Raw genomic sequence first — 27397 nt, 5'->3', positions numbered from 1 at the left:
TGGCCGAAGGCGGTCCACATTGAACACTGGGTGCAGGCCAAGGAATGGGGGAATGCTGAGCTCAAATGCATTGTCTCCCATAGCCTTAGTAATGGTGTAAGGACCATATCGGAGTGGTCTCAATTTCCGATAGGCTCCAGTAAGGCGTTCCTTTTGCAAATGCAACCAGACTTTGTCGCCCACCTGAAACTTGTGTGGCACCCGATGTTGATCATGTCGCTGCTTGTACTTGGCATTTGATTTCTCAAGAATGTCATGGACCTGCTGGCGAATATGTTGGATGCGCTCAATGAAGCTGGTGGCCTTATCTGTTTCGGACTGGACATGAGCTGAATTCATGTGAGTAGCTGCAAGTGGCATGGCCACATCAATGGGGCATAGTGGCTGGAATCCCAAACCCACCTGAAAAGGGCTATGGCCAGTGGAGCTGTGAAGAGCTCGGTTGTAGCTGTGCTGAACATAGGGGAGGCTCTCGTCCCATGTGCGTGGATGCTTTGAGTTATACATGCGCAGAATGTGCACAATCATCCTATTGACAACCTCTGTTTGGCCATCAGTTTGAGGATGGAAGGCTGTGGACTTCGTGAGTTTGGTGTCCAGCATTGACCAGAGACTGGACCAAAATGTGCTGAGAAACCGACTGTCCCGATCTGAGATGATAGACTGTGGGATCCCAAAGTGCACCCACACTCGTTCAAAGAAGAGTTTAGCAGTGGCTTCTGCTGTGATATTCTTCTTGCAGGCCACCATAATGGCCATCTTCGAGAACCTGTCGACGACCACAAAAACACAGTCATTTCCATGCTTAGTGGAAGGAAGGCCTGACATGTAATCCATGGAGATGGATTCCCAAGGTCGACTAGGGGTAGGCAACGGGGTATAGAGGCCTTGCTTCTTAATGGTCGGTTTGGCAATGGCACAGGCAGTACATGATCGGATGTACTTCCCAACATCCTGTCGAAGATTCGGCCAATAGAAATAATTTTGCAGTACTGCCACTGTTTTCTCGACCCCGAAATGCCCAGCAGCCCGACTGTAGTGTGCTTCCCAAATCATCTTGGCACGCTCGCTTGAAGGAACACAAAGGTGACCGAGGTGGCATAATAGGGCATCCTGGAGGTGAAAATCTGCAACATGCCGACCCTCCAAGAGTGTCTGGTATGTGTGGCCGAATTCTGGGTCGCTTTTGTAGAGAAGTGGCCAATCAGAAGTCTCGTGCCCACAAGAGTTGAGCACGGTGGTTAGCGCCATGATCGGTGGTCGACTGAGGCAATCTGCAACATTATTGGTGCTGCCCTTTTTATACTTGATATTCAAGTGAAACTGTTGCAGGTATGTAGACCACTTCTGATGGCGATCATTCTGCAATTTCCCTTGGGTCTGTATGAACTGCAGGGGTCGGTGGTCTGTGTGGATGACCGTTTTCTTCCCCAAAATGTAATGCTTCCATTGTCGGCAGGCCTGTACAATGGAATACATCTCTTTATCATAAGTGGGGTACTTCCGGACTGTGTCTGAAAGTGTTTCACTGTGATATGCCACTGGATGTCCATGTTGAGTAAGGACTGCCCCAATAGCATAGTCAGAGGCATCTGTCTCGACCTCAAATGGTTGTTGTAAATCTGGTAACGCGAGCACTGGTGCCGTGCAGAGGCGATCCTTCAACTCCCTGAATGCCTTCTGTTGAGATTCAGACCAAAAGAATTTTGCTTTCGCCCCTCCCTTGGTGACTTGACTCAAGGGCCAAGAAATATGAGAAAACCCCAACACAAACCTGCGGTAGAAGTTGGCAAGACCTAGAAAGCTGCGGAGCTCTGTTAGAGTGGTTGGAGAGGGCCAATCCCGAATGACTTGGACCTTGGCTGGATCGACATGCACCCCCTGTTCATCAATGATGTATCCCAGATACTGAACCTGGGTCATGCCAAAAGTGCATTTCTCCAAATTGGCACATAGCTTGTGTTGCCGCAGTGTTTGGAGAACCTGTCGGATGTGGTGGAGGTGCTCTTCCCAACTCTGGCTGAAGATCAGAATGTCATCCAAGTATACTACTACAAAGGAGTTGGTGAATGGCCGCAAGATGTCATCCATTAGCCTCATAAAGGTTGCAGGAGCATTCGTCAATCCGAAAGGCATGACCAACCATTCGAAGAGGCCCTCCTTGGATTTGAAGGCAGTCTTCCACACATCGGAGGGTTCGATTGGTACCTGGTGATATCCTGACTTCAGATCGATCTTGCTGAAATATTTCGCCCCCTTTAGTTGGTCTAGGAGGTCATCAATCCGCGGGATCGGGTACCTATTACGGACAGTGATCTTGTTCAGCGCCCGATAGTCAATACAGAGTCTCCACGTCCCATCCTTCTTCTGTACCAACACGATCGGGCTCCCACAGGGCGATGAACTCGGACGGATGTGACCTTTCTGCAGGAGCTCCTGAATCTGCCTCTTGATTTCATTGTTCTCCAGAACGGAGCGCCGATAAATTGGTCCATTGGGTAGCGGCGCACCTGGGGTCAGATCGATGGAGTGCTTGACTTGACAGTGCAGAGGAACCCCTGTCGGGGAGGTGAAGATGTCCTCGTACTCCTCCACAATCTTGTCCATCTGTAGTTGTCGTGCAGAGGGACCCCGTTTGGAGGCCGCGGCCACTGTCTTCTTCTTTCCTTGAGGGCGTATCATCAGGAAAACAAATTTCCTGGTTTTGGAAATGATCTTACTGCATTGTTTTGCAGTAATCAAAGAGATGGCGGCAGGTGGTGCTACCTCTGGTATCCTGAACAACTTATTTCCCAATGTAATAATAACAGCACGGGGCCTTGATTCATACACAGCATGTCGCTTCCACAAGTATGGTTGTCCTAGTAATACATCACAAACTTCAAGGGGAGCAATGTCACACAATACCTCATCCGTGAAGGGCTTGATGTTGTATGGAAGGCGACACTGCTGGCTCACGCGAAGATCTCGTCCTTGGTGAAGCCACCCAATGGTGTATGGTTGTGGATGTGTTGTGGTCGGTAAGCCCAACCGCTTCACGACCTCTGCCGAAATGAGGTTCTTTTGACTCCCGCTATCAACAATGAACTGTATCGGGGAGCCCTTTACCCACATCTGGGAGTGGAAGAGACGCTCCTCCTCCTCTGGATCTTCGGGTTCATTTTTCTGGATCTTTGCGGTAGCAACAGTGGCGCTGGGATCCGCATCAATGATCTGCTTCCCTTTTTCATACCCCTTATCGGGTTCTGACTCAGAGTCGGAACATGCATCTGATTCTGAAACCTTTAGCTCAGCCACCAGTGACTGCTTGGCCCGACACTCACTTGTGTTGTGAGTGGAGCTCTTATGGAACTCGCACCATTTTCCAGTGTCCTTTCTCGGCTTCGCGGCGCTGTTCTTTGCTTGCAGCTTCGGCTGGTTGTCTTGGGTTGTCCCGCCTTGGCTTTGTCCTTTGTTCTGTGGTTTAGGGGCACCTTTCCCCTGCTTTGGATTCGCAGATCCAAAGTCTCGCTTCTTTTGTTTAAACTTTGCTCGACCTTGACGGCATATCGGTATGCTGCGCCGAGCGAGGGGATGTTTAGGAATTGTATTTCTTCCTGGATGTACTTGTGCAGGCAGCCACGGTATTTGAGTATCAAATGTTGCTCCGAATCCTTGATACCCAACTTTGTGCGAAGGGTATGGAAAAGATTGGTGAACTCCGGCACGTCTTGGTCCCTTCCCTGCCGCAGCGTGGTCCACTTTATGTATTCATCCTCATAGCTTCCGACAGGGTAGTACTGCTCCTTGATGGCATCCCGGAACGAATCCCAGGTGGGTGCGGCTGAAAATAGTGAGCCAGTACTTTCATCCTTCTGCTCGCAGTAGGTTTCCCACCAGTCCTTGACGTGGGGGGCTGCTTTGAGAAGAGCAAAAACAATCTTTTCCCGACTCGAAAAATCATGAACAGAAAAATAACCCTCTAGCAGATTTAACCATTTATCTACGGCATCTGCGTCTATCTGACCCTCGAATATGGGGATTTCAAAATTAACTTGTACCTTAAAGGGTGTGGCGTTTCCAGAGTAGCTGCTGGAAGCCGATGCGTCGCTTCTGGGTAGCCGCTGAAGGATCTGGGCAAAGCTGTCCATCATCGCGTTCCGTTGTCGCTCGAGGGCTTCTTCGAGCAAGATTTTGATGGGATCTCCTGCCCCCTCGTCTTTCTTCTCGTCTGCCATGGGAGGCCGTCGGGATTTGCGAGGCTGGTCTTGCAAAGGTTCAACCAGTTCAAGCCTTAACTCCTTATATCCCGACCTTGTTGGGGACATGCAAAGAAAAACAGAGAAAAAGCAGACCGCTCTGATACCACTGATCCGGATTTAAACAGGAACGCAACAAATTACAGAGATAACCATGTACACAAAGATGCAGCGGAAATAATACTTCATTTCATTAATGGAAAATACTGAAATATGCTTACAATCAGAAATGGAAATAAACCAGCTAGGGCGATGGTAGCTTATCTCTGAGAAGAGATGTGATGGCTACATGCCTCTGAACTGTGTTACAATGAGGCTCGAAGGCCTATTTATTGTTGAGAAACAATGGAAAACCCTTAACATTCCAAAACCTAACCCTAGGAGATGAAACGCCAAACTGTGGGCCCCGTTTGGGGTAAATTGGTACATCAACTTCCCGGGGTCGTAACTTTGGCATATGATCTCCGTTTGACGCGTACAATAGCTCATTAGAAAGATCTATCCGAGCACTATCATTGTTGGAACGGGCAACATTGGTCTTGGACCCATGTTGCCCCCGGATTCCCCAAAAAACGTTGTTTAGGGCCTCAAAACGGCTCCGGAAGTTCAGGACTCGAAAAACTGCTAAAAATAGTAAGTTGTGCTACAATTAAGGAAACTGAAAATGTTGAGAAAGACAATGGTGGGGGTCCAGGTGGACTTAGCAGGTGGCCACCAATATCCACCTGGATCACTTTGGTACTTCAAATTTTTTCAATGACTTAGTCCAAATCGGTCACTCGTGTATTTTATTGGAGACTTGAGAAAACTTTACCCCTTGTCCAATTTCATAATCCTATATTTAGTTGATGCAACTAGATGTACAACATATGTGTACATTACAATAATCTCCTCTCTTTATTGGTACCTACATCCTTACTCTCTTATGTTCCCTTGTACAAATATTTGCATTTAGGTCTTATAGGATACCTCTAGAGGGTGTAAATACCCTAATCAACTAGCTATTTCTCTTCTTCTATTAAGATGTGATTCTTTAACTTTCTCCCCTTTTGTTCTCTATTTGTAAATCAGCTTTGAGTGTTTTTAATTCTATTCTTTATTTTGCCCCCTTCTTTTCCACGTCTCCTTGGCCTCATTTCATGGAAAGCTCTTTACCTACTTTCTCCCAATCCATATCTTAAGAGTTCTCTCATGTCAAGAACATGTTCCTCTATTGTTTGATTTTAACTAATTCCCTCACCTTTTAAGTCTTATTCATTTGTTGGTTCATCATTGTAGATTTCTTGTGTTTTATTTGCAACATAAGTGTAGACTCATTTTGTTTTCTCCTTTGTTTTGTTTATATTGTCCTACTTTGGGTCTTGCTTACTGTCTCTTCCCAACTGGTGTCTCCTTTCTTCTATTTTCCTCAGGTGTTGTGTTTTCCTTGTCAAGGTGTCTTTTCATATGGTTTTGAAAGTTGGCTCACCTTGAGCAACAATGTCAGTCAAGGTTATTTCCATGTCTTCCAAAGTCCTATGAGTCACATAAGTTGCATAAGTTCCTCTTGTGATGTCTGGCAATCTTATAAATTCACCTAAGGAGACATTGATCACTCTTAGCATCTCTTCATTCCAAAACACTAGTGGGAAGAAGCAAAGCATAATCTACACTAGAGATTTGAAAAGTGTTATGTTTTAGGATAAAAGCTTATATTCCAATACCTCATATAGAGTCCAACAATGTAAAGGAAGTAGAATCCTTAAAACATTTGTTCCTTGTCTTCCTAGCAAAATAAGGTCATTGTAAAGAAAGCTTACTAGTCATCCATTTCCTCAAGAACGATTCCAATAACCACAGGCCTAGGACTCTGTAGCTTAGGTTGCGCTAACTTAAATAAACTACTACTAGTTTTTTGCCACTGCTAGCATCTACACTGATTTTTTTCCCTACTTTTGTAAGGCACCTATTTTCCTAATCTCTTAGGGATTTTCCTCGATTTGACACATTTTCCCTGTTTTTTAATAAGCTCATTTACTTTTGGTAATGTTCACTACTTGGTGCATTGATCTCCTTGCTAGGGCATCTCTAAATGAGGATACCATGACTCCAATAATGCCATTCACAAGCACAAAGATAATGAAGCAAAGAGAACCGAGAGACCTGAGCAACCTTTAACTCTAAACATTACACTGCCATGAATTGTTATTAGTTCACTTATCATCAGTAGTTGAAAATGAAATGTCAATTTGGCATAGCTCAAATGGTTGTGAGACAAAGTTGTTACCCTCCCCTCCCAAGTTCAAAACCCTGAGATGTTTGCTCTTAGTGAGCAAATTGTTGATGAACTATATATAATTTATTCATTAGCTCTTGACCTAGCCTTGTACCCTAAAAAATCTGGGGTTTACCCTGCATACCCTCTTTATAGTGAGGGGAAGCACATGTGAGGTTTCTTTAGGATATGTTACCTGGAAAAAAATGATATAAAAGTCACCCATATTTTAAAGGACATTATTTGTTAAGGATATAATCAGTATCACATATGTTGCTTCAATGGTAGTTTTTTGTTTTAAAATTTTCCTCACTCATACTATGGGGAAGGAAGTGGATTATAATCCGCTCTTCTATTCAAGATTATGAATCATCCAATTTCATAAGGATTTAGTGACAAGATCTTCTCAATAATATGATCAAATGGAATCAATTCCTTATCCTCTTCATATGACAAATCTGACTCTCCCTGACAGGTTTTAATGAAAAAGTTATTTTCTAAGGAGTCATTATCTTTTTTTCACAATGAAAAACAATATCTTGCTCTCTCTTCTTTTTGCTTTAATTTTTTCTTTTCCTTTTTATCAAAAGAAGGCTTCATTATAGTCACCTTTTTATTAGGTAGATATAGACCATATGCTGGGAAAGAAAGGTAGGAAAGAAGGCTTCAATATATTCGCCTTATTAGTAGGTAGATAGGGCACCCATATGCTGGGAAATAAAGATAGGAATAAGATTATTCTATGTTTTAATCAGTTGGTTGCAAATAACTTCAAATACTGATTGAGTTATCCACTTATATGGTCCAATATCCCAAATTCCATATTAAAAAAATTTGACACTAATAAATCAAAGAAAGCAATGCAAAGCAGAATAGACAAATAGTAGGTCCAAGGAGCTCTAAACCAGCAACGACAATCCGATCCAAACATGGACTGGCCTGATTTTACAGTATCAGTAAAAATGTTTATTGCCATCAAAAAAATCCGCAAGAAAGAATATGGGTGATAACCAGAAAGAAGAATGTACTCCAATCTAAATCTGAAGAGTGATACTCAGTTTAAGATTAACTTAGACATGTATTGGTTTAAACCTAGACATGGTTAGAACAAATTTACAAACAACATTCCCTTTAAATATGCATATTAGACACATTTTAAATGAGTTGCAATAATTAGAAACTTCAAGAACTAGCACCATTTATTATAAAGCTCTTTAACAACTAGAACCTCAATATAACAAAATTTTAAGAAACTGTTAATCAAAGAAAACACATTTCAACTTGACAGATAATATGCACTTGCCCAATTTGTCAGGTCCTCTTCAGCAGCAGTAAAAAGTGCCACCAAACTTGTCACCACAAAACTCATCAAAATTCTAAATTCAGCCTAAAATGGCATTCGTCTTGATTGAGATCGCCTTTACAACAGACCTAATCTCTCTGATTTGATACTGATTCAGAGACTCCCATGTTATGTTCGATAATCAAATCAGGCACTGCAGAAATGAGAAACAGCTGCAAAAGATAACACTGTGACTGGAATGATTTCCTAAGATACAAAAGACTATCCCCATGGAGGGATCAGGTCAGAGATTAATTCCTCATGTTCTCAAATACATGGGAATATGACGTTTCTTCAATGTCCTGTAAGACTTACACTCGTCCACTCTATTGACTACTTATTTCTCATATCCATACTTGGTAAAAAAAATAAAAAATGTTAAACAGATAACGCCTTAAGCCCATCATCAGAGCCATAGAACTGCCAAACATATTTTAGAGGCATAAATCACTACCACCACATAAGAAATGGGTACAAAGAGTTCGCTTCAATTTGCTGTTTACTACTCTGAAAAAACCCAATGTAAAATAACAACTGATGATCCCACTCATAACTTTTGGCAAGTATGCAAATTCATACCACAAATTTTGGCTTTGGTCCAGTTGAATCTGGCTTGCTTTCTTGCACAATACCTGAAAAAACAAGATGAAATGACAATGTTGAACTTGCTAAGACGATAATTAAGAGAGCTATAACTTCATTTTTGGGATCTTGGATTTATTAACATCACCTTGAGTGATTAATTATCAGAGTTTTACATCAAACCAAGATTCAGTGAATACAGTGAAGATTTCCACTGTCCAGCATCCAATGCTTGTCTTTTTGTGTGTTGAAGTTATACTTCCAAGTATGTTGCATGTCCAATAAGACTACACAGGGTCATGGCACAATATGGATTCTGGATTGTTTCCTAAATTAGATTACCTGGTTGCTCCAAAATGTACTCCTTTCAGCCTTGGCAAATTGAGCAGCAGCAGAGATTGCAGAGCTGGAGAGAGAATGCACTTGTGAAGGAGATAATCATGGCAGGGTGAGTTTACCTTGCAGGCTTTCTCTACTGTTGGAATCCAGGAGTTACTTTATAGGTGGGGTGCACTTCCCTAGATGGAGGCTTTAATGCCTCAGACTGCGGAGTTACCTTTGAGAGTGGGGGCACATTAGTCCATGAGTGGGGCACTTTTACAGCTGGGAGTTACATGAGTGGGCATTCATAATGGAGGTTACAATGCTTCATGAAGAGCACACTTCTTGGAGGTTACTCATGCTTTATGAAGGCAAACCACTTGAGGCTATTCATAGCCTCCTCTTTGTAACTTCCTCATATTCTATAAATAGGGGACTGCATTAGCTTGGCAGTGTGAGAGTTTGTGTGTGAACTATCTTTCAGCTGTGTTTCTAACTTGAGTGTGATGCCAAGCTTCTGTAATACTTTCCTTTCTGAGTAATAGAGAATTTATTCGATTGCTGTTGGAGACCATGCTCCCTGTCCTAACCTCCAGATTGCAGATGCATATTGATTAGGCCTGATCTAATTGCTGTTTTGATCTACTGTATATGATATTGTGTTTGCAATGTTGAATTTACATCCTTAAATTTCTGTTGGTACAAATCTGAAGTTCTGATAGGCAGATACTAAAGTTCAGTCCTCGTAGGAATTTTTTAATTCTTTTAGTGCAGACATGATTTCATGGGTTAAAAAATTGACATGTTCTCGGAGCTGTACAGCTGAAGTCTTCCAAGTTCTGAGCAGCATATGGAGAAAGTTGTTGCCGGTGAGAGGTAGCTGTTATCGGAGGATTTCAGCTGGTGTGATGCCCAAAAATCTCCAAAGAGTGAAGTAATCTGTCCATGAGAGAAGCACAAGGACCTATGAGGGGATGAGTTCCAGTGATTAGAGTTGCTTCATGCCTGAGAGAGGCTGTTGTTGTTGATGCCCATGAGGGTTGGTTAAAGGTTTGAACCAGTAATTGGTAGAATTATTTTCTGGCTAATCTGTTTTTTTTGAGCTGTGTTTAAGAAGTTGCAGGAATGGCTACCTTGACAGGTCTCCAAATAAGTGACCAGCTAGAGTGTGCTTCAAACTTCACTTCTAAGAAGTGCAGACTGCAGATGTTATTGGAGGTGGATCTTTGAAGACTATTCTGACAGATCCCCGGCAGTTGGTTGGCTATCATAAGAAGCTTGCCGAGGCAAAGAGAATCATCCTTGATTCTGTGAAGTACCCTTTGATACCTTGCATCCTGGAGAGGTCACCCAAGGAGATGTATTAAGCATTGACATCCTTGTACCTACTACCAGAGAGTCAACATGTCCCAGAAACTATACCAAAAAACAAACTGACTCATACAGACATGAGCAAGATAGGCACTGCATCTAGCTACCTGATGAAGATTACCAAGCTTAGATACCAGCTCTTTGCTATCATATGAAGGTTGAGATGAAGAGCTAATTCCCGTCGCACTAAATGTGTTCTCACCAGAATGGGAAATCTATTGTAGGGTATCTATGCAGATGAACACACTCTTGCATTTCAGAAGCTTTGGGAGGATTTCTTCCAAGGAAAGATAAGGGAAGAGACCTTGGTAGCCAGAGTTGAGGAAGTGCCAGATCTAGCACTCATCAAGAAGATGACAAAAGGAAAGAAGAAAAAGGAGGACCCAAGAAGGGTATAAAAAACAGAGTTCTTCTTCTCACGTTGTAAAGGAGGACATTAACCACGTGACATGTTTTAGATGTCACAAGAAGGGGCATCATGCAAGCCAATGCAAAAGAAGAAATGGAAGCACCAGCAAAAGCAGTTTGCAAGGAATGCAGAAGCTGCAATGGATGAATTGGCATCCAAGTGGAGAAACAAAGATTTTGGCTATGAGCCTAATAGTGGATGAAATGCATGCAGTCAAGGAGTCAGAATATCTTTAGTAATCAACAAGGAGAGTGAAGAAGAGAAAATCTCAAATGATTGTTCTGCTCATCACAAGAAGAAAGGAACCTTCAAGAAGTCCCAAGGGCCAATGCTACACTTGTCACAAGACGGGTCACTATAAAAGGGATTGTCCTGAGAATCAGTGTTGTTAAAATCGCGATTTTATCGGAAAATCGCGATTTTTTCATCTTGCCGATCAAATCGCGATTTTTATACGAAAAAATCGCCTACTTTTTTTTTGCCGATTTTTACTGAAAAAATCGCGCTTTTTTCAAAAAATCGCGATTTTTTCGAAAAAATCGTGGGGGCTCAGGACAGCATAGTTTTATAACTTTTTTTGGGTTTTTTCATGCAATGTTTTTTGAAAGAAACAAATAATTTTTGAGTGGGGTAGCTTAATGATCAAGTCTAGGCCCTAGTATGGATATGCTATTCATGGTAATGTTAAATTCTTAAAGTAAAAGTGACATTCTCCTTAATCTTCATTTTCATCCTTTTACTTAAATTTTTAACATTACCATGAAATGACTCAGGATGTTTGAGAGTGGTTCCAGCCTCATTGGATTTCATATGGAGAAAGTAGAATTTTAGATTTCAATTAAAATCCAGCAGACTTATCAGTTTTTCAGGATTTCAGGATTGGGAGATTGTAATGTTTCCAGGTGACACCACCTGCCCGGGCTACCCCTGCCACCAGTAGAGGACGTGGTCTACCTCCTATAGCTCCTACTTCTAGTTCTTCAACGTCTAGATCACATCAGACTCCACTGCCATTTCCACCTGCACGGGCACCAGCATCTACATCTAGAGGGAAAGGGAAAGCTGTGGCATTTTCTCGCAAGAGGGGCAGAGGAAATCAATAGGATTAGACTTTCATTTTATTGTATATGACATTATGACATGATGAGATACATTATCATATTTTTTGTTGATATTTTGAGGCTGAGTTGGGACTTACTATTCAGGACATGATTCAATGTTATGTGTGATTTTAGCGCTAGAAATGATATTAAACATCTTATATATTAGTTTTTTTATCATATTTATGTGTCAATGTATTTATTTTATGTTGTAGATGGTTTAGATATTAAAAAAATTGAAAAAAAATGAATATTTTTGTGCCAAACGATTTTTTCCCGCTTTTTTCCGATTTTTTCCCGATTTTAACGATTTTTTCCGCTTTTTTCCCGGCGCCGATTAAATCCTGATCGCGATGTGTGCAACATTGCTGAGAATCCAGGGAATAAAAGGAGGAACAGGGATCAAGCAAACTTTGCCGAAGAAGTTTCACCAAAGAAGAACAAGATGGAAGGATCCAAAGTCAAAGACCTATTTGTTAGGGACTCTATCCCTTACATATCCCTCAAGTTTGGATTAAGAGGGAGCCCTCACCACTTTCCAAAGACAAGTATCTTACTCCTTGCATTATCTTTTATATTTGGTTTCCCTTACTTATCTAAGTTTGTTTATATTAAATACTAATCACATTTCTATTCATATTTTCCTTGTTTAGGAAAGGCTTACTAAATACTCAAGGATTATGAAAGAAGGCCTCACAAGACAAAGCATTGGGATTACAAGGTTTGTTAAGAAACAAAGGTATGCCTTAGACCATAAGCTTTGTTCTCTTCATGATAAAGGTATATTCATTCTTTTTGGTAATCTATTCTACATTACTAACATTGTTGTGTCTAGCACTCTTGAATCATAAAGATTCTTGATTGGGTGATTCATCATTAGATAAATCTACCCTCCTCACATCTTTGATTATTCTTGTGGAACCCTAAAAAGGTTCTTTGTAAAACCCTAACTTAAGGGTATGTCGATGATAATGTGTGAAACCCTAGCCTACTTAGGGTTATTGATGAAGTCTAAAGAAAATGTTTGATGCTTTGATGATGTCATGTTTGGGGTTTTGGTATGGTTATGAAAACCCTAACTTGTTAGGGTTGAATGGTGATGTCTGAAATCCCAAACCTTTGAAGTTTTGGTAAATTAGGGTTTGTTGTGTTATGTGTTGAAACCCTAGGGTTTGGTAGGGTTTATGAGCAAGACCCTTATTTTAGATAATGTCCTAGGAATGAAACCCTAGGCATATGTTTGTCCATCTAATCAAATATGTTAGATGTTTGAATGTGTTTGTGTCATTGGGTTTGACTAACTTATGTTATTATGATATGCTTGTGCATGATGATGGAATCCTAGATATATGTGTTGACCTAATTGTTGATGGTCATAAGTCCTAGGGTTTGGAACTAAGCCCTAATCGAAGTTTGATACTCTAGGATGATAGTATTTGTGAATTCTAGGGTTTTGTAGCTAAACCTTAGTAGAAGCTCAATTCTCTAATATATGATGACATTGTTTCAAATGTGACAATCTAAGACTTATGAAAGATCATTGAAATCTGAAATTGAGGTGTGATTGGTTTTGATTCGCTGAAGCTTAATAGCTCATGTTTGAAATCAAGGGTTTGCACAAAATCCTAGTAGGAAGTCTAACATATGAATTCTGAAAGTTGTTAGATGCTTTGTTGAAATTATACTTGTTTGAATTGATTCGAGGGTTTGTTATATGTTATAAAAGAGTTTTTCATATCTCTGAAAGAAATATTGAAGCCCTTGATATAATGAGAATGATAACTTGATTGAGTTGTTGATGTGATTTAGGGTTTGTAATAATACTTGAGCAAAAAGTTGAAGTATAGAAGTAAAGCCTCTTGTTGATTATGTTTATAAAGTCTAATGCTTCCATTATTGTATGATTTTGATATGGTTAACTTCATGCTCCTATAGATTTGGTTGTACTTGCTATCTAAGTCATGCAGGTACATAATCTTCAAGATGGTGAAGATGTTCGTAAGTAAAGTTGATATGATAAGCATGATGAAGGAAATGATTTGAATGATGATGATCAATATGACTTTGATAAGAAGAATGGAAGCCATGAAAGATTCTCCAATATCATAAGAAGAAGTTGATCTCCCTAAGTTAAGAGGGAGTCTGGATAGAAGAAATCTCCCTAGTTAAGAGGGAGGGCATATCATAGTCTTGATGGATACCTTGAAAGAAGAAATTGGAGAATGCATTTTGAGATGTTGCTGAAAGAAGGAAAGCAGGATCCGGTTGTCGAATATGTTGTTGCATGTGAAGTAGGGAAGAAAGTCATATGGTTGAGGAATCTTGTGTCAAGATTCGTTTGAAAGTCTCTAACTCCTATTGTGAGAAGCAACATCACCTCGAAGGTTTGTGTTTACTTATGTACATGTGAAAGTTTGTTACTGATTGGGGTTGTGTTTGTACAGGTAAATCTCTCAGAGGTTTGATAGCATGTTTTACATGATGGTTACCAATCAGTTTGATCGGGAGAGATTTGTTACCGATCTGTTTGATCGGGGAGGATTTGCTACCAATTGAAATAATTGGGAGTGTGGAGGCTTTGTGGGTAAGACACATTGCCTGGGAGGACATCTGGTCGGCACTTTGTGTTGATGTCTGGATCCCGAAGTAGGGAGGATGGCGTTCGTCATAGAGCTCTGACCTCAGATACACACCTGGACCCCTGGGTTGATGGTTAGCAAGTAAGCCTGATGGTACCTAGAGAGGCTAAAAGCTTTCGTCCATCTTAGTAACACTCAGTTAGATTTCCCTGGTCAGGAATCTAGTCCGTGGCACTACGAGTAACTAAATTGTTGGAAGACCTAGGATAGATTGCCCTAGTCAGGAATCTAGTCCATGGCATTGCGGTGCCTAAACTCTTCATAGTTCATATAGTTTGAGATCTTCCTTGTACTTGTTATGAATACCTCCCTAGTTAAGAGGGAGTGTTGAAGAATGTAACTAGGTTCGGTCTTCATAAATGTATTTGAGTCATTATGTAATGTACTTATGAAAAAGAATGAAAACAAAAATTTTATTATTATTATTATTATTATGACTTATTAAAGCATGGGTTTCATGCTTGGGTCATCATGTTTTAGGTCAAAGTACCCATTGAGGTCTTCTAAGATTTATGTTGAATCATTAGAGTTATTGTTTATTTGATAAGACCCTTCTTGGGCTTTTGAATCATGTAAAAAGAATTATTTTTGAGTCAAAAATGAATTGTGTCACCTCCACACCAAGTCAGCCTCAAGAGGGGTAATTCAACCTCACCAAAAGCCTATATATTTCTGAAGATGTTACTTTCTCCATATAGGTACCTGTCCAACAACAAACAACACAAATTATTCATCACAACCTTTACCAAATAGCAAGTCATGATTCTGCAGATCATAGATACGTTGATCCAACAACTATCTCAAGACAATAGATTTGGAGCTTCTCATATTGGAAATTCTATTTTCATTAATCAATCTAATTGCAATTCTCTAACGCAGGGGGATTCATCTCTATCTTTATGCCAATCAAAGGAAGGTCAGTTGCATGCACAGGTGCAGCAAGCTCACAATGCTTTCGATCATGTTCAAGAGCACCATGACCCAAATGTGCAAAATTACAATGATCTAGCTAGCAGAGCTTTTCTCTCTTCAACATCTCATCATTATAATGAACAATTGCCTCAAGATGTTGTTTATCAACAGATTTTGCCTCATAAGAAGGTGTCTCATCTCGAGGAGCAATTTGCTCATCAACAGACCATTCCCAAAGGACAAATTCCTGATTTGGATGAATAGTCAATTCATCAACAGGGAATGCCTCATGTGCTTTCTGATCATGTGCTACAAACACGTGTCATGAGTTCTAGCCATCTTATGTGTGAAGGGATTCCATACTTTCTATATGGTCTTGGCAAGGGGAATTTATATGAGTTCAAAGTTAATTTAAACAATGGACAATTTGTTGATATGCACCTAATCTCGCTGGGCACAAAAGCAATTAGCCTTATCACCTTTTGTCCCAAGAGCAAGATGCACGCTTTTACATCATCGGACTTGCCAACAATTATTTACAATCACAGCAACATATTGACATATGTGCATGTCCATTTCACAGGTGATAATCGAGTGTTCTTTCAATACAATTTCTTTTCCCGACACCGTTGCGATCATAAAGGAAGACAAGCTTAATGTTGGATCAATGGATGAAATTTAGAAGCTTCATCCTGAGGAACAGGGTTGTCGCAATTGCTATGAAGAACAATCTCACTCATTCGTTGTTTGCACTGAGAAAGGTAAATATGATAAGAAAAGAAGAACAAACAATTTGGTGTGTTTCTTTGATGATAAAAGATTTGAAAATGTTACACCATATATGCTTGATGATAATAAACAAACATGCCTCTTCCTGAGATGTTCATTCACAAATGACAGCAACTTGTATTATTGTGTGGGGACCATGTGTAAGTACGATGAAGACAATGAAGCAATGAGAGGCCAAATTGTGGTATTCTCAGTTGAAAATGGGCAACTGTAGCATGGTACTGAAGAGAAGGCAGAGAAACAAGAATCTTATGCAAGCTCTCCACTGGAATCAAAAACTTTACAGCTTGAGCATGTTTAATTTTTGATCTATTGCAACAACTAGAAATCATTCTTCTAAATGATTAGAAATTAAATGCAATTTATTTGCTACAGCAAATAATGAAGAAAATCACAACTGCAATTTTCACCATAAAAACATTGCGAAAAATAAAAATGTTCGAAACTGAGAAAATGCTAGCACACACAAAAATATGACACCGTTATTTTTGAACAATTGTCCCCGGAAAAACCCAATGGAAAAATTGGTGCCGTAGATGAGGGTTTTAATATTATGCAGCAACAGAAATTCTGAGTACAATTTGGATGCTTAATCTAGCAATCCAATCTAAGAGAAATATTGGCAAAATATTTGTGAGGCCAATACCTCAACACCACAATTGATTCTGCTCTGAAAGCTGGCCAAACTGGGCCACACAAAATGCCCCTGCGTGAGCCTCTACACTGCCTCTGCACAGGCTAATTCGCACTGCCTCCGAAACACGTTGAATCCTGTATCTCTACTTGTCTCTGCCTCGAGAAGTCACTCGCTTGGCCTTTTGGAATTTATCCCGGCCCTTAGCAACTGAATCAACTCCTACTCTAGTTGAACTAAACTCTCCTCTGAAGCCCTTCTACGCAGGCCTTGCACAACTTTCTGAGGAAAACTTGTCCTCCTCTCAACTAACTCTTCTGAATTTGGAATCCTCCTCCAGAAATCTATTACTGATCTCCCTCTTGCTTTGCTTCGTTCTGGCTCGAATTCTTCCAACTGAATGTTGCTCTCTGGAAATTCAATCTGCCAAGGAAACTTGCTCTTCCTATGTGTATTCTTCTCCAACCCAATCAACCTCATCTTATAATCTCCAGGTGGATCACCAACAACGACGATTAAGTCCTTTTCGATGGCAGAGATCATCTCTGAGTTGATCCATGTGAGTTTCTACAGAATTCTCACCTTTCTCAATTAATTCCCATTAATTAATCGATTTCCCTAAGTTAGATTTAGGCATTTTTTAATTATCGATCAATTGATTTAATTGAGTTGTCTCTAGGCGTAATTTCCAGAAACAATTTCTAGGTTCTAGAGATCTCAATTGTTTTAGCCTCTTCACAAAGTTTGAGACTAGACACCATCCTATGCTACAAAAACTAACACTCCCTCTTAGCGAGGAAGGTGTTCTCTCCCATAACATCCTCCATACCACTGCTGATGACTGACATTTGTGACTACCTGTCACTGTCCACAAACTAATGCGCAACTCTGACTCATCTACCACTCTAAGTTGAATCACCCTGCATTTGCGTTGTTGTTGACACTGTATTGTACAACCTGTATTTTTGCCAACTCTACACTGCACTACAATTAATCTCATGTTGTTGTTGTTGCTACAACTACTGCAACTAGAATCCAAAAAAAACTGAATCAACTTAATCTATGGACTGCAACTATCTCCTGAGTCACTGACTGTTACCAGTCTCTGCACTATCCACTGAGTCCGTCTGCAATGGAACTGCACTGTGCTCCTTAGCATCTGACTGCAAACTAGTACTGCCACTGTCCTCAAGAACAGACTGCATCATCTAACACTGATCCATCTGCTAATGAATATCATGGGCCCCTGTAGCAAGGGTATTGATCCAAGGGGAAATATTTGTCTGATGCTCACCTTGATGGACCCTGCCCAACTCTGCGCAACTCTAGAGTCTAGAGATCAATGTCTCCCCACCTCTCTCCTACAAAGCGAAGTCTTCCTCCAACCTGGAGGACAACTGATCTATCTATCTCGAAGTTGTTGCCTGGTCCTACTTCTCCTTCTTGTTCTTCTTCCTTTGAGGACACTGAGTACTGTAGTGACCGAACTCACCACACTTGAAGCACTTGACCTTCGACAGGGCCTTCTTCTTCTTCTCTCCTCCCTATGAGCCTTGTCCCTAACTAAGGCCTTTCTTTGCCTTTCCCTTTGATGCAAGGGCTATTGTTAATTTTAGTTAACAATTGTATGTTCTATGCTTTAGCACAATTTACTTCAATGTTACTTATCAACCCAATGACAATTTCCAATTTCCAGTAGCAATCACATTAACTTAAACACATTAACAGTAAATGCAAATAGAACATAAAAACATGTGCAGAAGACAAGCCAAGACAAGAGGACACAAGATTTGGTGGATGCCAGGGAAAAACCCCAATGTGGGGAAAACCCTTTGATCAAATCTTCTTATTATTATTCAATAGTTTAGTAGAGAGAGAGAGTACATAGATCAAATTCACTTGCCCAATACATAGTCAAAACAACCCTATCAAAATCAACAGTCAACTGCAACCCTAACCAGGAAGTCAATGTTGGTCAAATCGGCACAAAAATGTCCTCCAAGTAACTCAGTCAACAGCAATCTAATTCGGCCTTCAAAGAGAGTCAAAGTCATCCCAAAACAGTTCGGTCAAACCTAGTCAAAGGAGAGAGAAACACTACTGTAATTTATGCAGTCAAATCTAAAGTCAACGCTACAATCAACTCTGGTCAACATGTCCAAAACACCTCGGTATTTGTGCCCAGCAACTCAGCCTAGAAAAATTCGAATTCTGCCCTAAAGATCGAAGTCAAACTAGGTCAAAAGAGCCCTGGTAAGCGTTGGTGTGTTTCTCTGAAATTTGACCTACACTTAACCCTGAAATATTCGACCTCCTGCCACACGTGCGAAAAATAAAGAGGTTACCCAAGTTGTACGAACCAATCAAGAGAAGAGAGAGAGATAAATGATGTGATGAGTGATGTCCAAATGAGGAGAGAGGTCACTCCTATTTATACAATTCGTTGAGGGTGAGGAGACACATCCATTGGGCTTCTTGAGCCTACATTTGACTGAGGCCGACCTTGACAATTTGTGCATGAGAGAGAATAAATTCAAAATTTCACTTTTGCTTGTCAAAATGAGATGATATTTATATCAAAATTGGACCTCTCGAAAAGAGGAATCCAATGCAATAATCATCTCCATCATATGAGTTGTCCTAAGGTGGAATTTGGCCCTAGTTTCCAATTTTAACACTCCCTCTCAACTAGGGAGAATTCCACCTGCCAATCCATCTATCATCATCATGCCATCCTGTCATCATGTACCATCTCTGTCATCACTACTCTACTGAACCATGAAGTAATAATGAAGAAGAAGTGATCAAGAGTGAGTCATAAGATCATACCACTCTCCACTAACAAAAGTCAGTCCTTGATCCCAGATCAAGTTGTTGAACACCATGCATCCTAGTCATAGGGAGTACGGTAGTACACGATGCATCCATCGATAGTGCTATGGTCCCTAACCATCTTTTCCCAACTCATTGGCCAGATGAGAGGTACTTCCCATGAGTCCCGGACTCCATGGGTAGGATGTGTGCTAGGGCATCAGCAGGAGAAGGTGAACCACTCATCTTGTGCATATGCCATAAGAAAAGGTGAACCACTCATCCTATGCATATGTCAATCGTGGGGGAAGGTGAACCACTCACCCTACACACATGTCAACCATCATGAGGTATCACAAGGGAAGGTGAACCACTCACCCTATGGTCGCTCATAGCTCCAAGAAGTACCCCAAGCCCCCAGGAGCTCCCAGAGCTCAGTGTCCAACTCATACAGTACCCTCATGGGAAGGTCGTTCCACGACTCCAAGTCTGCCTCGGAAGGTTAAGAATTTGACTTTCCCCAAAGGCTTCGTGGGAATCTCTGTGACCTGCTCATCCATCCTGATGTGTTGGAGCTTTATTGCTCCCCGTTGCACCATATCCCGAATAAAGTGGTACCCGATATCAACGTTCTTGGAGCGGTCGTGGAACAAAAGATTCTCTGATAGGCGAATCCCACTCTAGTTGTCGCAGAAGATCACAGTATAGCTCACTGAAGAGCTTACTCAACCAAACAGCTTCACAACAGGCCATACTGGCAAGCAATGTATTCGGCCTCAGCAATGCTTAAAGCAACCGATTTCTGCTTCATGTTCATCCAAGATATTGAAGCAGACCCCAAAGAGAAGCAACACCCAGACATGCTCTTACGATCCACCACACTGCCAGCCCAGTCAACGTCTAAATATCCATGTAGCCTCAAGTTCCCGGCAATGTATCTCAGTCCATAGTGGATTGTGCCCCAGAGATATCTCAAGAGATTCTTAGCAGCAATCCAATGAATGTGATGAGGCTCGACCATAAATTGACTCAACGTGTTCACAATGAAGCATATGTCAGGACGAGAGTTTACCAAGAACATCAGGGCCCCCACAAGTTGACGATACTCGGAAGGGTTCGCTAATCCGAGCCCAACAGCACTTCCACATAGCTTCTTGAAGTTGAGTTCCATCAGAGTAGACACGGACTTGCAATCCACCATCCCACATCTCTCAAATGGCTTCACAATTTATTTTCCTTGAGAAAGGAAAATCTCACCTGGCTTTTCCCAAATCTCCAGTCCTAGGAAGTAGTGCATCAGTCCTAGGTCCTTCATCTCGAATTCAGAAGCCAACTCCCTCTTGCATTGATAAATGAGAGGGTCATCACCTGTCCGAAAGAGACCATCCACATAATGGACCAGAATGAGAGGTGTGTCCTTTTCCACCTTGAAGTATAGGTTCGTGTCAGCATCACTCCTCATAACTCCCAGCTTCATAAGATAGCTATCAATCCTCTCATACCAAGCCCTGGGGGCTTGCTTCAACCCATAGATGGCTTTCTTCAACCTGCATGCATGTGTCTTACAATCTTGAATTTCGAAACCCTCGGGTTGTTTTACATAGACTTCCTCATTAAGCGAGCCATGTAAGAACGCAATTTTGACATCCATCTAGTGTTAGGCTCCATCCTTGTGAGGCAACAAGTGCTATGATCGAATGGATGGTGGTATATCAGGCAACCGGTGCGAATATCTCATCATAGTCTACTCCTTCCTTTTGAGAGAAGCCTTGAGCAACGAATCTGGCCTTGAACTTTTCAACACTTCCATCAGCTCCATGTTTGATCTTGTAGAGCCATTTTGAAGTGACCGCTGACTTGTCCTTGGGTCTAGGAACCACATCCCAGACATCATTCTTCATGATCAATTCATACTCATCGTTCATCGCATCCTTCCAAACTTGGTGTTTCACGGCTTCATCAAATGTACCAAGCTCAGATTGTACAATGGTACTCATGGCAGCTAAGTACCCTTGGTATCTGTTCGGCTTCTTACATTCACGAAGTGTTCCCCTCGGTGCAATATGTTTCTCAGCATCTCCAAGAATATTTTTGAGCCACAAAGGTCTTTTTCTTGAAGTAGATGGCTCACTAGGAGGTGGATCAATGGGATCCATCGGACCTTCAATATCGAGCATCGGGTCATCAGTCGGAGGTTCATCCTACTTTCCTGCATCATCATCATTATTGTCCTTCCTAGGGATAGGAAGATCTCAAACTTTCCTAAGGGTAGAACCTTCATCAAAAATGACATCATGACTTATTTCCACTTCCCTTTGACCAAGCACATAGCTTCTATATGCCTTCGAAGTTTCACTGTAGCCCAAAAATGTTCCTTTCTTCCCAAATGCATCTAATTTGTTTCTTCTCTCTTTCGGCACATGAAAAGATACGGGACAACCAAAATTCTAAAATGAGAAACATCAGAGTTCTTACCAGTGAATACTTCTTCGAGTGTCTTGAAATCCAATGCTTGATGTGGACATCTATTTTTAACATACACAGCAGTGTTGGCAGCTTCTCCCCATAAGAACTTTGGTAGACTCTGGTCATGGAGCATGGCACAGGTGGCTTCTATGATAGTTCGATTCTTCCTTTAGGCAACTCCATTTTGCTCAGGAGTATATGTAGTAGTGGTCTCCCTCTTAATCTCAGCTTCTCTACAATAGTCAATGAATTCATTTGACTCATATTCAGTCCCATTATCGGTCCTCAATATTTTGATCTTCTTCCCCGTTTGATTCTCGACCAAGGCTTTGAAAGAGCGGAACCATTTGAACACTTTGTCCTCTTTTTTAAGAAATAGATCCATGTTTTGCAAGAGAAGTCATCCACAAAAATTAAATAGTACAAATATCCACCCAAAGATGTCACGGGCAACACCCTAATAGATCAAAATGGACCAATTGAAGAATATCGAAAGTTTGACTTTGACTTGAGGGGAATGGTCCCCTTGTATGTTTTCCAGCTGCGCAACCCTGACACACACCTTCATGATCTAAGTTGAATTTGGGCATACCTGTGACCATCTTTCTTACATCAAGTAAGGCTTTGTAATGAAGGTGAGCAAATCTTCAGTGCCATAATTCAGATTGAAGAGAAGTATCGCAAGTCATTGCTCCCAACGGACTTCCTCCAACCTGATAAAGACCTTCAACCCTGAATCCAAGAGTGAATGCATCACTTGGGTTCCTTTGCCAACATTCATATAAATGAATATCACCTTGAAACCTGTGTCTTCCATCGCAGAAATAGAGACCAGGTTCTTTTTCAGATCAGGTACATGCAACACTTCTTATAAATGAAGGATTTGACCTTGATTTAAGTGAAGAGTAACAGTCCCAATTCCTTTCACGAGATTAGTGGCATTATCCCCAAGTATAATCTCCATATTTGTCTTCTTTTCAATCAAATTTGAGAGATCCTCTTTGTACCCAATGAAGTGCCTTGAGGCACCACTATCAATCAACCAATGATCTAATGTATCTGGAGGAGAGGCGGTGGTGAGGGCAGAAATAAGATAAAATTCTTTTTGCTTTTCACCAACATTAACTTCTTCATACCTGGAGTTTCTTGACTTTTTGGGAGGACAACCATTTCCATTTCTAGTAGCAGGAGCATTCCTCTTTCCTTTGTTGTTGAACCTGTTGTTCCTTTGATTTCCATTGCCTTTGTAGTTGTTGTTATGGTTGCCATCATCTCTTGGAGTATCCTTCTTGTGAGGACACTCTTTAGCAAAATGTCCAAACCTGTTGCAATTGAAGCATCTTCCTTTTCTTCCTTCTTTGAATCCCGGCTTGAACCCTTGACCTTGTCTTCTTGGACCAACATTGTTCTTCCTCTTAGCATGAGCGAAGAAGGCGGTAGGATTGTTTCCATTTGAGGGCTTGTCTCTTTCCATCATCCTTATTTCTTCTTGAGTGCATCTAGCCAATAATTCATCAAATCTCAGAATCTTGTCATTGTTGAGGATGGTAGTGTTAAACACATCCCATTCTCTTGTAAGGCCTCCAAGTGCAATAAGAGTGAGCTCCCTGTCACTAATGACTTCTCCAATAGATAGGAGATCATTCTTGATCTCGGTAATCCTCATGAAGTAGGATTGAATGGATTCTCCTCTATCCATCTTGATGTCTTTCAACTTGTTCTTGAGAAAGAGAACTTAATTTGCATTATTTACTTTGAACATCCCAACCAGTTTGTCATACATCTCTTTAGATGTTTCCAAATCAAAAATATAGGCAACCAAAGGCTTGTGAATAGAGTCAACAATAATTTTCTTAGCTTTAACCTCACCTTTCTTGTACTTTGTTTGTGCAACTGCGGATGCATTTGAAGGAGGCTCCACTACTCTTCCTTTGACATAGTCCATGGCATCATTTTCTTCCAATGTCAAATCTAGAGACATCTTCCATGCATGATAGTCGGATTTGTCCTTAAGCTTGTCCTCGGATTTGAAGTAGGATGTAGTCGTCATTGGGACTAGTTCCAAGTTCTTGTCCAACAACTTCCCTTAGTGATTGTTTTTCCTCACTCTTGCTTGGGCTTTGTCTTCACCTGAGCTCTAATACCATGTTAATTTTAGTTAACAATGGTATGTTCTATGCTTTAGCACAATTTACTTCAATGTTCCTTATCAGCCCAATGACAATTTCCAATTTCCAGTAGCAATCACATTAACTTAAACACATTGACAGTAAATGCAGATAGAACATAAAAACATGTGCAGAAGACAAGCCAAGACAAGAGGACACAAGATTTGGCGGATGCCAGGGAAAAACCCCAATGTGGGGAAAACCCTTTGATCAAATCTTCTTATTATTATTCAATAGTTCAGTAGAGAGAGAGTACATAGATCAAATTCACTTGCCCAATACATCGTCAAAACAACCTTGTCAAAATCAACAGTGAATTGCAGCGCTAACCAAAAAGTCAACGTTGGTCAAATCAACGCAAAAATGTCCTCTTAGTAACAGCGGTCTAATTTGGCCTTCAAAGAGAGTCAAAGTCATCCTAAAACAATTCGGTCAAACCCAATCAAAGGAGAGAGAAACATTGTTGTAATTTCTGCAGCCAAATATGAAGTCAACATTGTAGTCAACTCTCGTCAACCTGTCCAAAACACCTCGATATCTGTGCCCTGAAGATTTAAGTCAAACTAGGTCAAAAGAGCCATGGTCAACGCTGGTATGTTTCTATGAAATTAGGCCTGCACTTAACCCTGAAATATTCGACCTCCTGCCACACATGCAAAGAAGAAAGAGGTTGCCCAAGCTGTACGAACCAATCAAGAGAAGAGAGAGAGATGAATGATGTGATGAGTGATGTCCAAATGAGGAGAGAAGTCACTCCTATTTATAAAATTCCTGGAGGGTGAGGAGACACATCCATTGGGCTTCTTGAGCCTACATTTGACTGAGGCCGACCTTGACAATTTGTGCATGAGAGAGAATAAATTAAAATTCCACTTCTGTTTATTAGAATGAGATGATCAAAATTGGACCTCTCGAAAAGAGGAACCCAATGCAATAATCATCTCCATCATTTGAGTTGTCCTAAGGTGGAATTTTGCCCTAGTTGCCAATTTTAACAGTTATGTTCTCCTCCACCTTCACACTCTTCGATCGCTTACTGTTGCCACTAAGACTACTCTTGACTAGAGCAATTCGCATCTCCTCCTGCATGAAATCTACCCACAAACGATCCCATCCAGGTAGTGTATCTCGTCCAGTGATAACTTGGACGAATGTAGCCCACTCCTTGGTGAAACCGTTCATAGTTACATGCACTACTTCAGCTTCTTGTGGCGCCTCTCCTACTACGGACAACTCATTCTGAATATCCTGAATTCTGGTGAGGAAGGGGGTAACTCCTCCCTTTTGCATCCTAGTGGTCCTCAGCGTCTCCTTCATGAACATCTTTCAATTCCCGAAAGGATTCTGGTATAGTTAGTGCTGCAAGAGCATTCCACATCTCTTTGGCCGTATTCTTGGCCGCTAAGTGTGAGACTATATGATCACGAAATCGATCAAGAATCAACCGCTTCACTTTGGCCATCGCCTTGTTGTAGTTCTCTAACTGTTGTGGATCTGTAGGTACCATTATGGCTCACTCTACATACATCTTCAGACCAAACTCATACAGTAGAAACGACATTCTGGCCTTCCAAACAATGTAGTTGGATGCACCATCTAACCTGTCCTGATCACGAAGTCTTGCTGAGGCCATTTCTGCAAAAATCACAATCTGGAAGAATAAATAGGATTCTCCTCTTCTCCTGCTTGGTTATTTGCTCTACAATTTGCACTCCCTTCTGGAACGTGCAGTCCTGCCCGTTGGTTTTGTCTCTGCAACTCGAAATTTTGGATTTCCTTCAATACTGAAACTGGAAACCTTTTGAGAAAATCCCTCAGTGTGTGCAATTTCTCTTCCACTCGATGTTGATTATGCAACTGTAAAACTACAGCAAAAACAACTATGCTCAAATCAACAATCTGCCTTGCGAAAAATATTGATCTGCTCACCTTTACCTATTGGAATCACTTCCTGGACAAATCGACCCTTCCTGCACACTGCAACTGGAAATTTGACCCCCTATCCAGCAATTTGCACTATCTGTTAGGCCCTGCGCAGACCTGGAAATCGAGTTGCCAAACCCCCTGTGAATCTGAACGATTTCCTCCTTTCGCCTCTGAGCTTCTTGTCTGATCAAACTTGCTCTGATCTCATGTGTAATTTTTAATCTATTGCACAACTACAAATTTTCTTCTAACTAATAAAAAAATTAAAAGAAGTTTATTTTCTACGTTAAATAAAGAATAAAATAACAACTGCAAATTTCACCATAAAAACGTTGCAGAAAATAGAAATGTTGGAAACTGAGAAAATGCTAACATTCACAAAAATATGACACTGTTATTTTTGGACAATTGTCCCCAGAAAAAACCCAATGTGGGAAAATTGGTGTAGCAGATGAGGGTTTTATTATTGTGCAACAGCAAAAATTTTGAGTACAATTTGGATGCCTAATCTAGCAATCCAATCTGAGAGAAATACTGGCAAAATATCTGTGAGGACAATACCTCAGCACCACAACTGATTCTGCTTTGAAATATGGCCACACGAAATGCCCCATGCGTGAGCCTCTACGTTGCCTAATTTACATTGCCTCTGGAACACACTGAATCCTGCAACTCTACCGGTCTCTGCCCCGGGAAGTGACTAGCTTGACCTTCTGGAATTTATCTCAGCCATCAACAATTGAATCAACTCCTTTGGCTGAATCAAACTCTAGTTTGAAGCCCTCATGCGCACGCCTTGCGCGGCTTCCTAAGGAAAACTCATCCTCCTCTCAACTGACTCTTCCGAATTTGGAATCCTCCTCCGGAAATGTGCTATTGATATCCCTCTTACTCTTGCTTCCTTTTGGCTCGAATTCTTTTGGCTAAATGTTGCTCTCTGGAAATTCGATCTGCCAAGGAAACTTGCTCTTCCTATGTGTATTCTTCTCCAACCCAATCGACCTCCTCTTATAATCTCCAGTTGGATCACCAACGGCCACGATTAAGTCCTTATTGATGGTTGAGATCATCTCTGAGTTGATCCATGTGAGTTTCTAGAGAATTTTCACCTTTCTCAATTAATTCCCATTAATTAATTGATTTCCCTAAGTTAGACTTAGGCATTTTTTAATTATCGATTAATTAATTTAATTGAGTTGTCTCTAGGTGGAATTTCCATAAACAATTTCTGGGTTCTGGAGATCTCATGTGTTTTAGCCTCTTCACAAAGTTTGAGACTAGAACACTATCTGATGTTACAAAAACTAACAAAGCACGCAAAAATGGGTTTCAATTGTTAGAAAATGTAATTATGTTCGGTCTTCATTAATGTACTTGAGTCATTATGTAATGTACTTGTCAAAAGAATAAAGAAAAGAATTTTTATTATTGTAAC

General features: G+C 40.9%; 1 protein-coding gene across 1 annotated transcript in view; it reads right to left on the bottom strand.

The window, feature by feature from the left end:
- Positions 1–7673: 7673 nt before the first annotated feature.
- Positions 7674–27397, bottom strand: part of LOC149187954 (uncharacterized) — a 33724-nt gene continuing 14000 nt past the window's right edge. The window contains exon 2 of the mRNA XM_089411503.1: positions 7674–8466. Within this exon, the coding sequence (XP_089267629.1) occupies positions 8408–8466 (59 nt within the window). The 3' untranslated portion in view covers positions 7674–8407. The remainder of the gene's footprint in view (positions 8467–27397) is intronic.

This window comes from Pinus tabuliformis, chromosome 3_1 (genome assembly GCF_031772625.1).
Source record: "Pinus tabuliformis cultivar Carrire ecotype Pingquan chromosome 3_1, CPIR1, whole genome shotgun sequence".
NCBI lineage: Eukaryota > Viridiplantae > Streptophyta > Pinopsida > Pinales > Pinaceae > Pinus > Pinus tabuliformis.
This window is presented reverse-complemented; position numbering and strand designations above follow the sequence as displayed.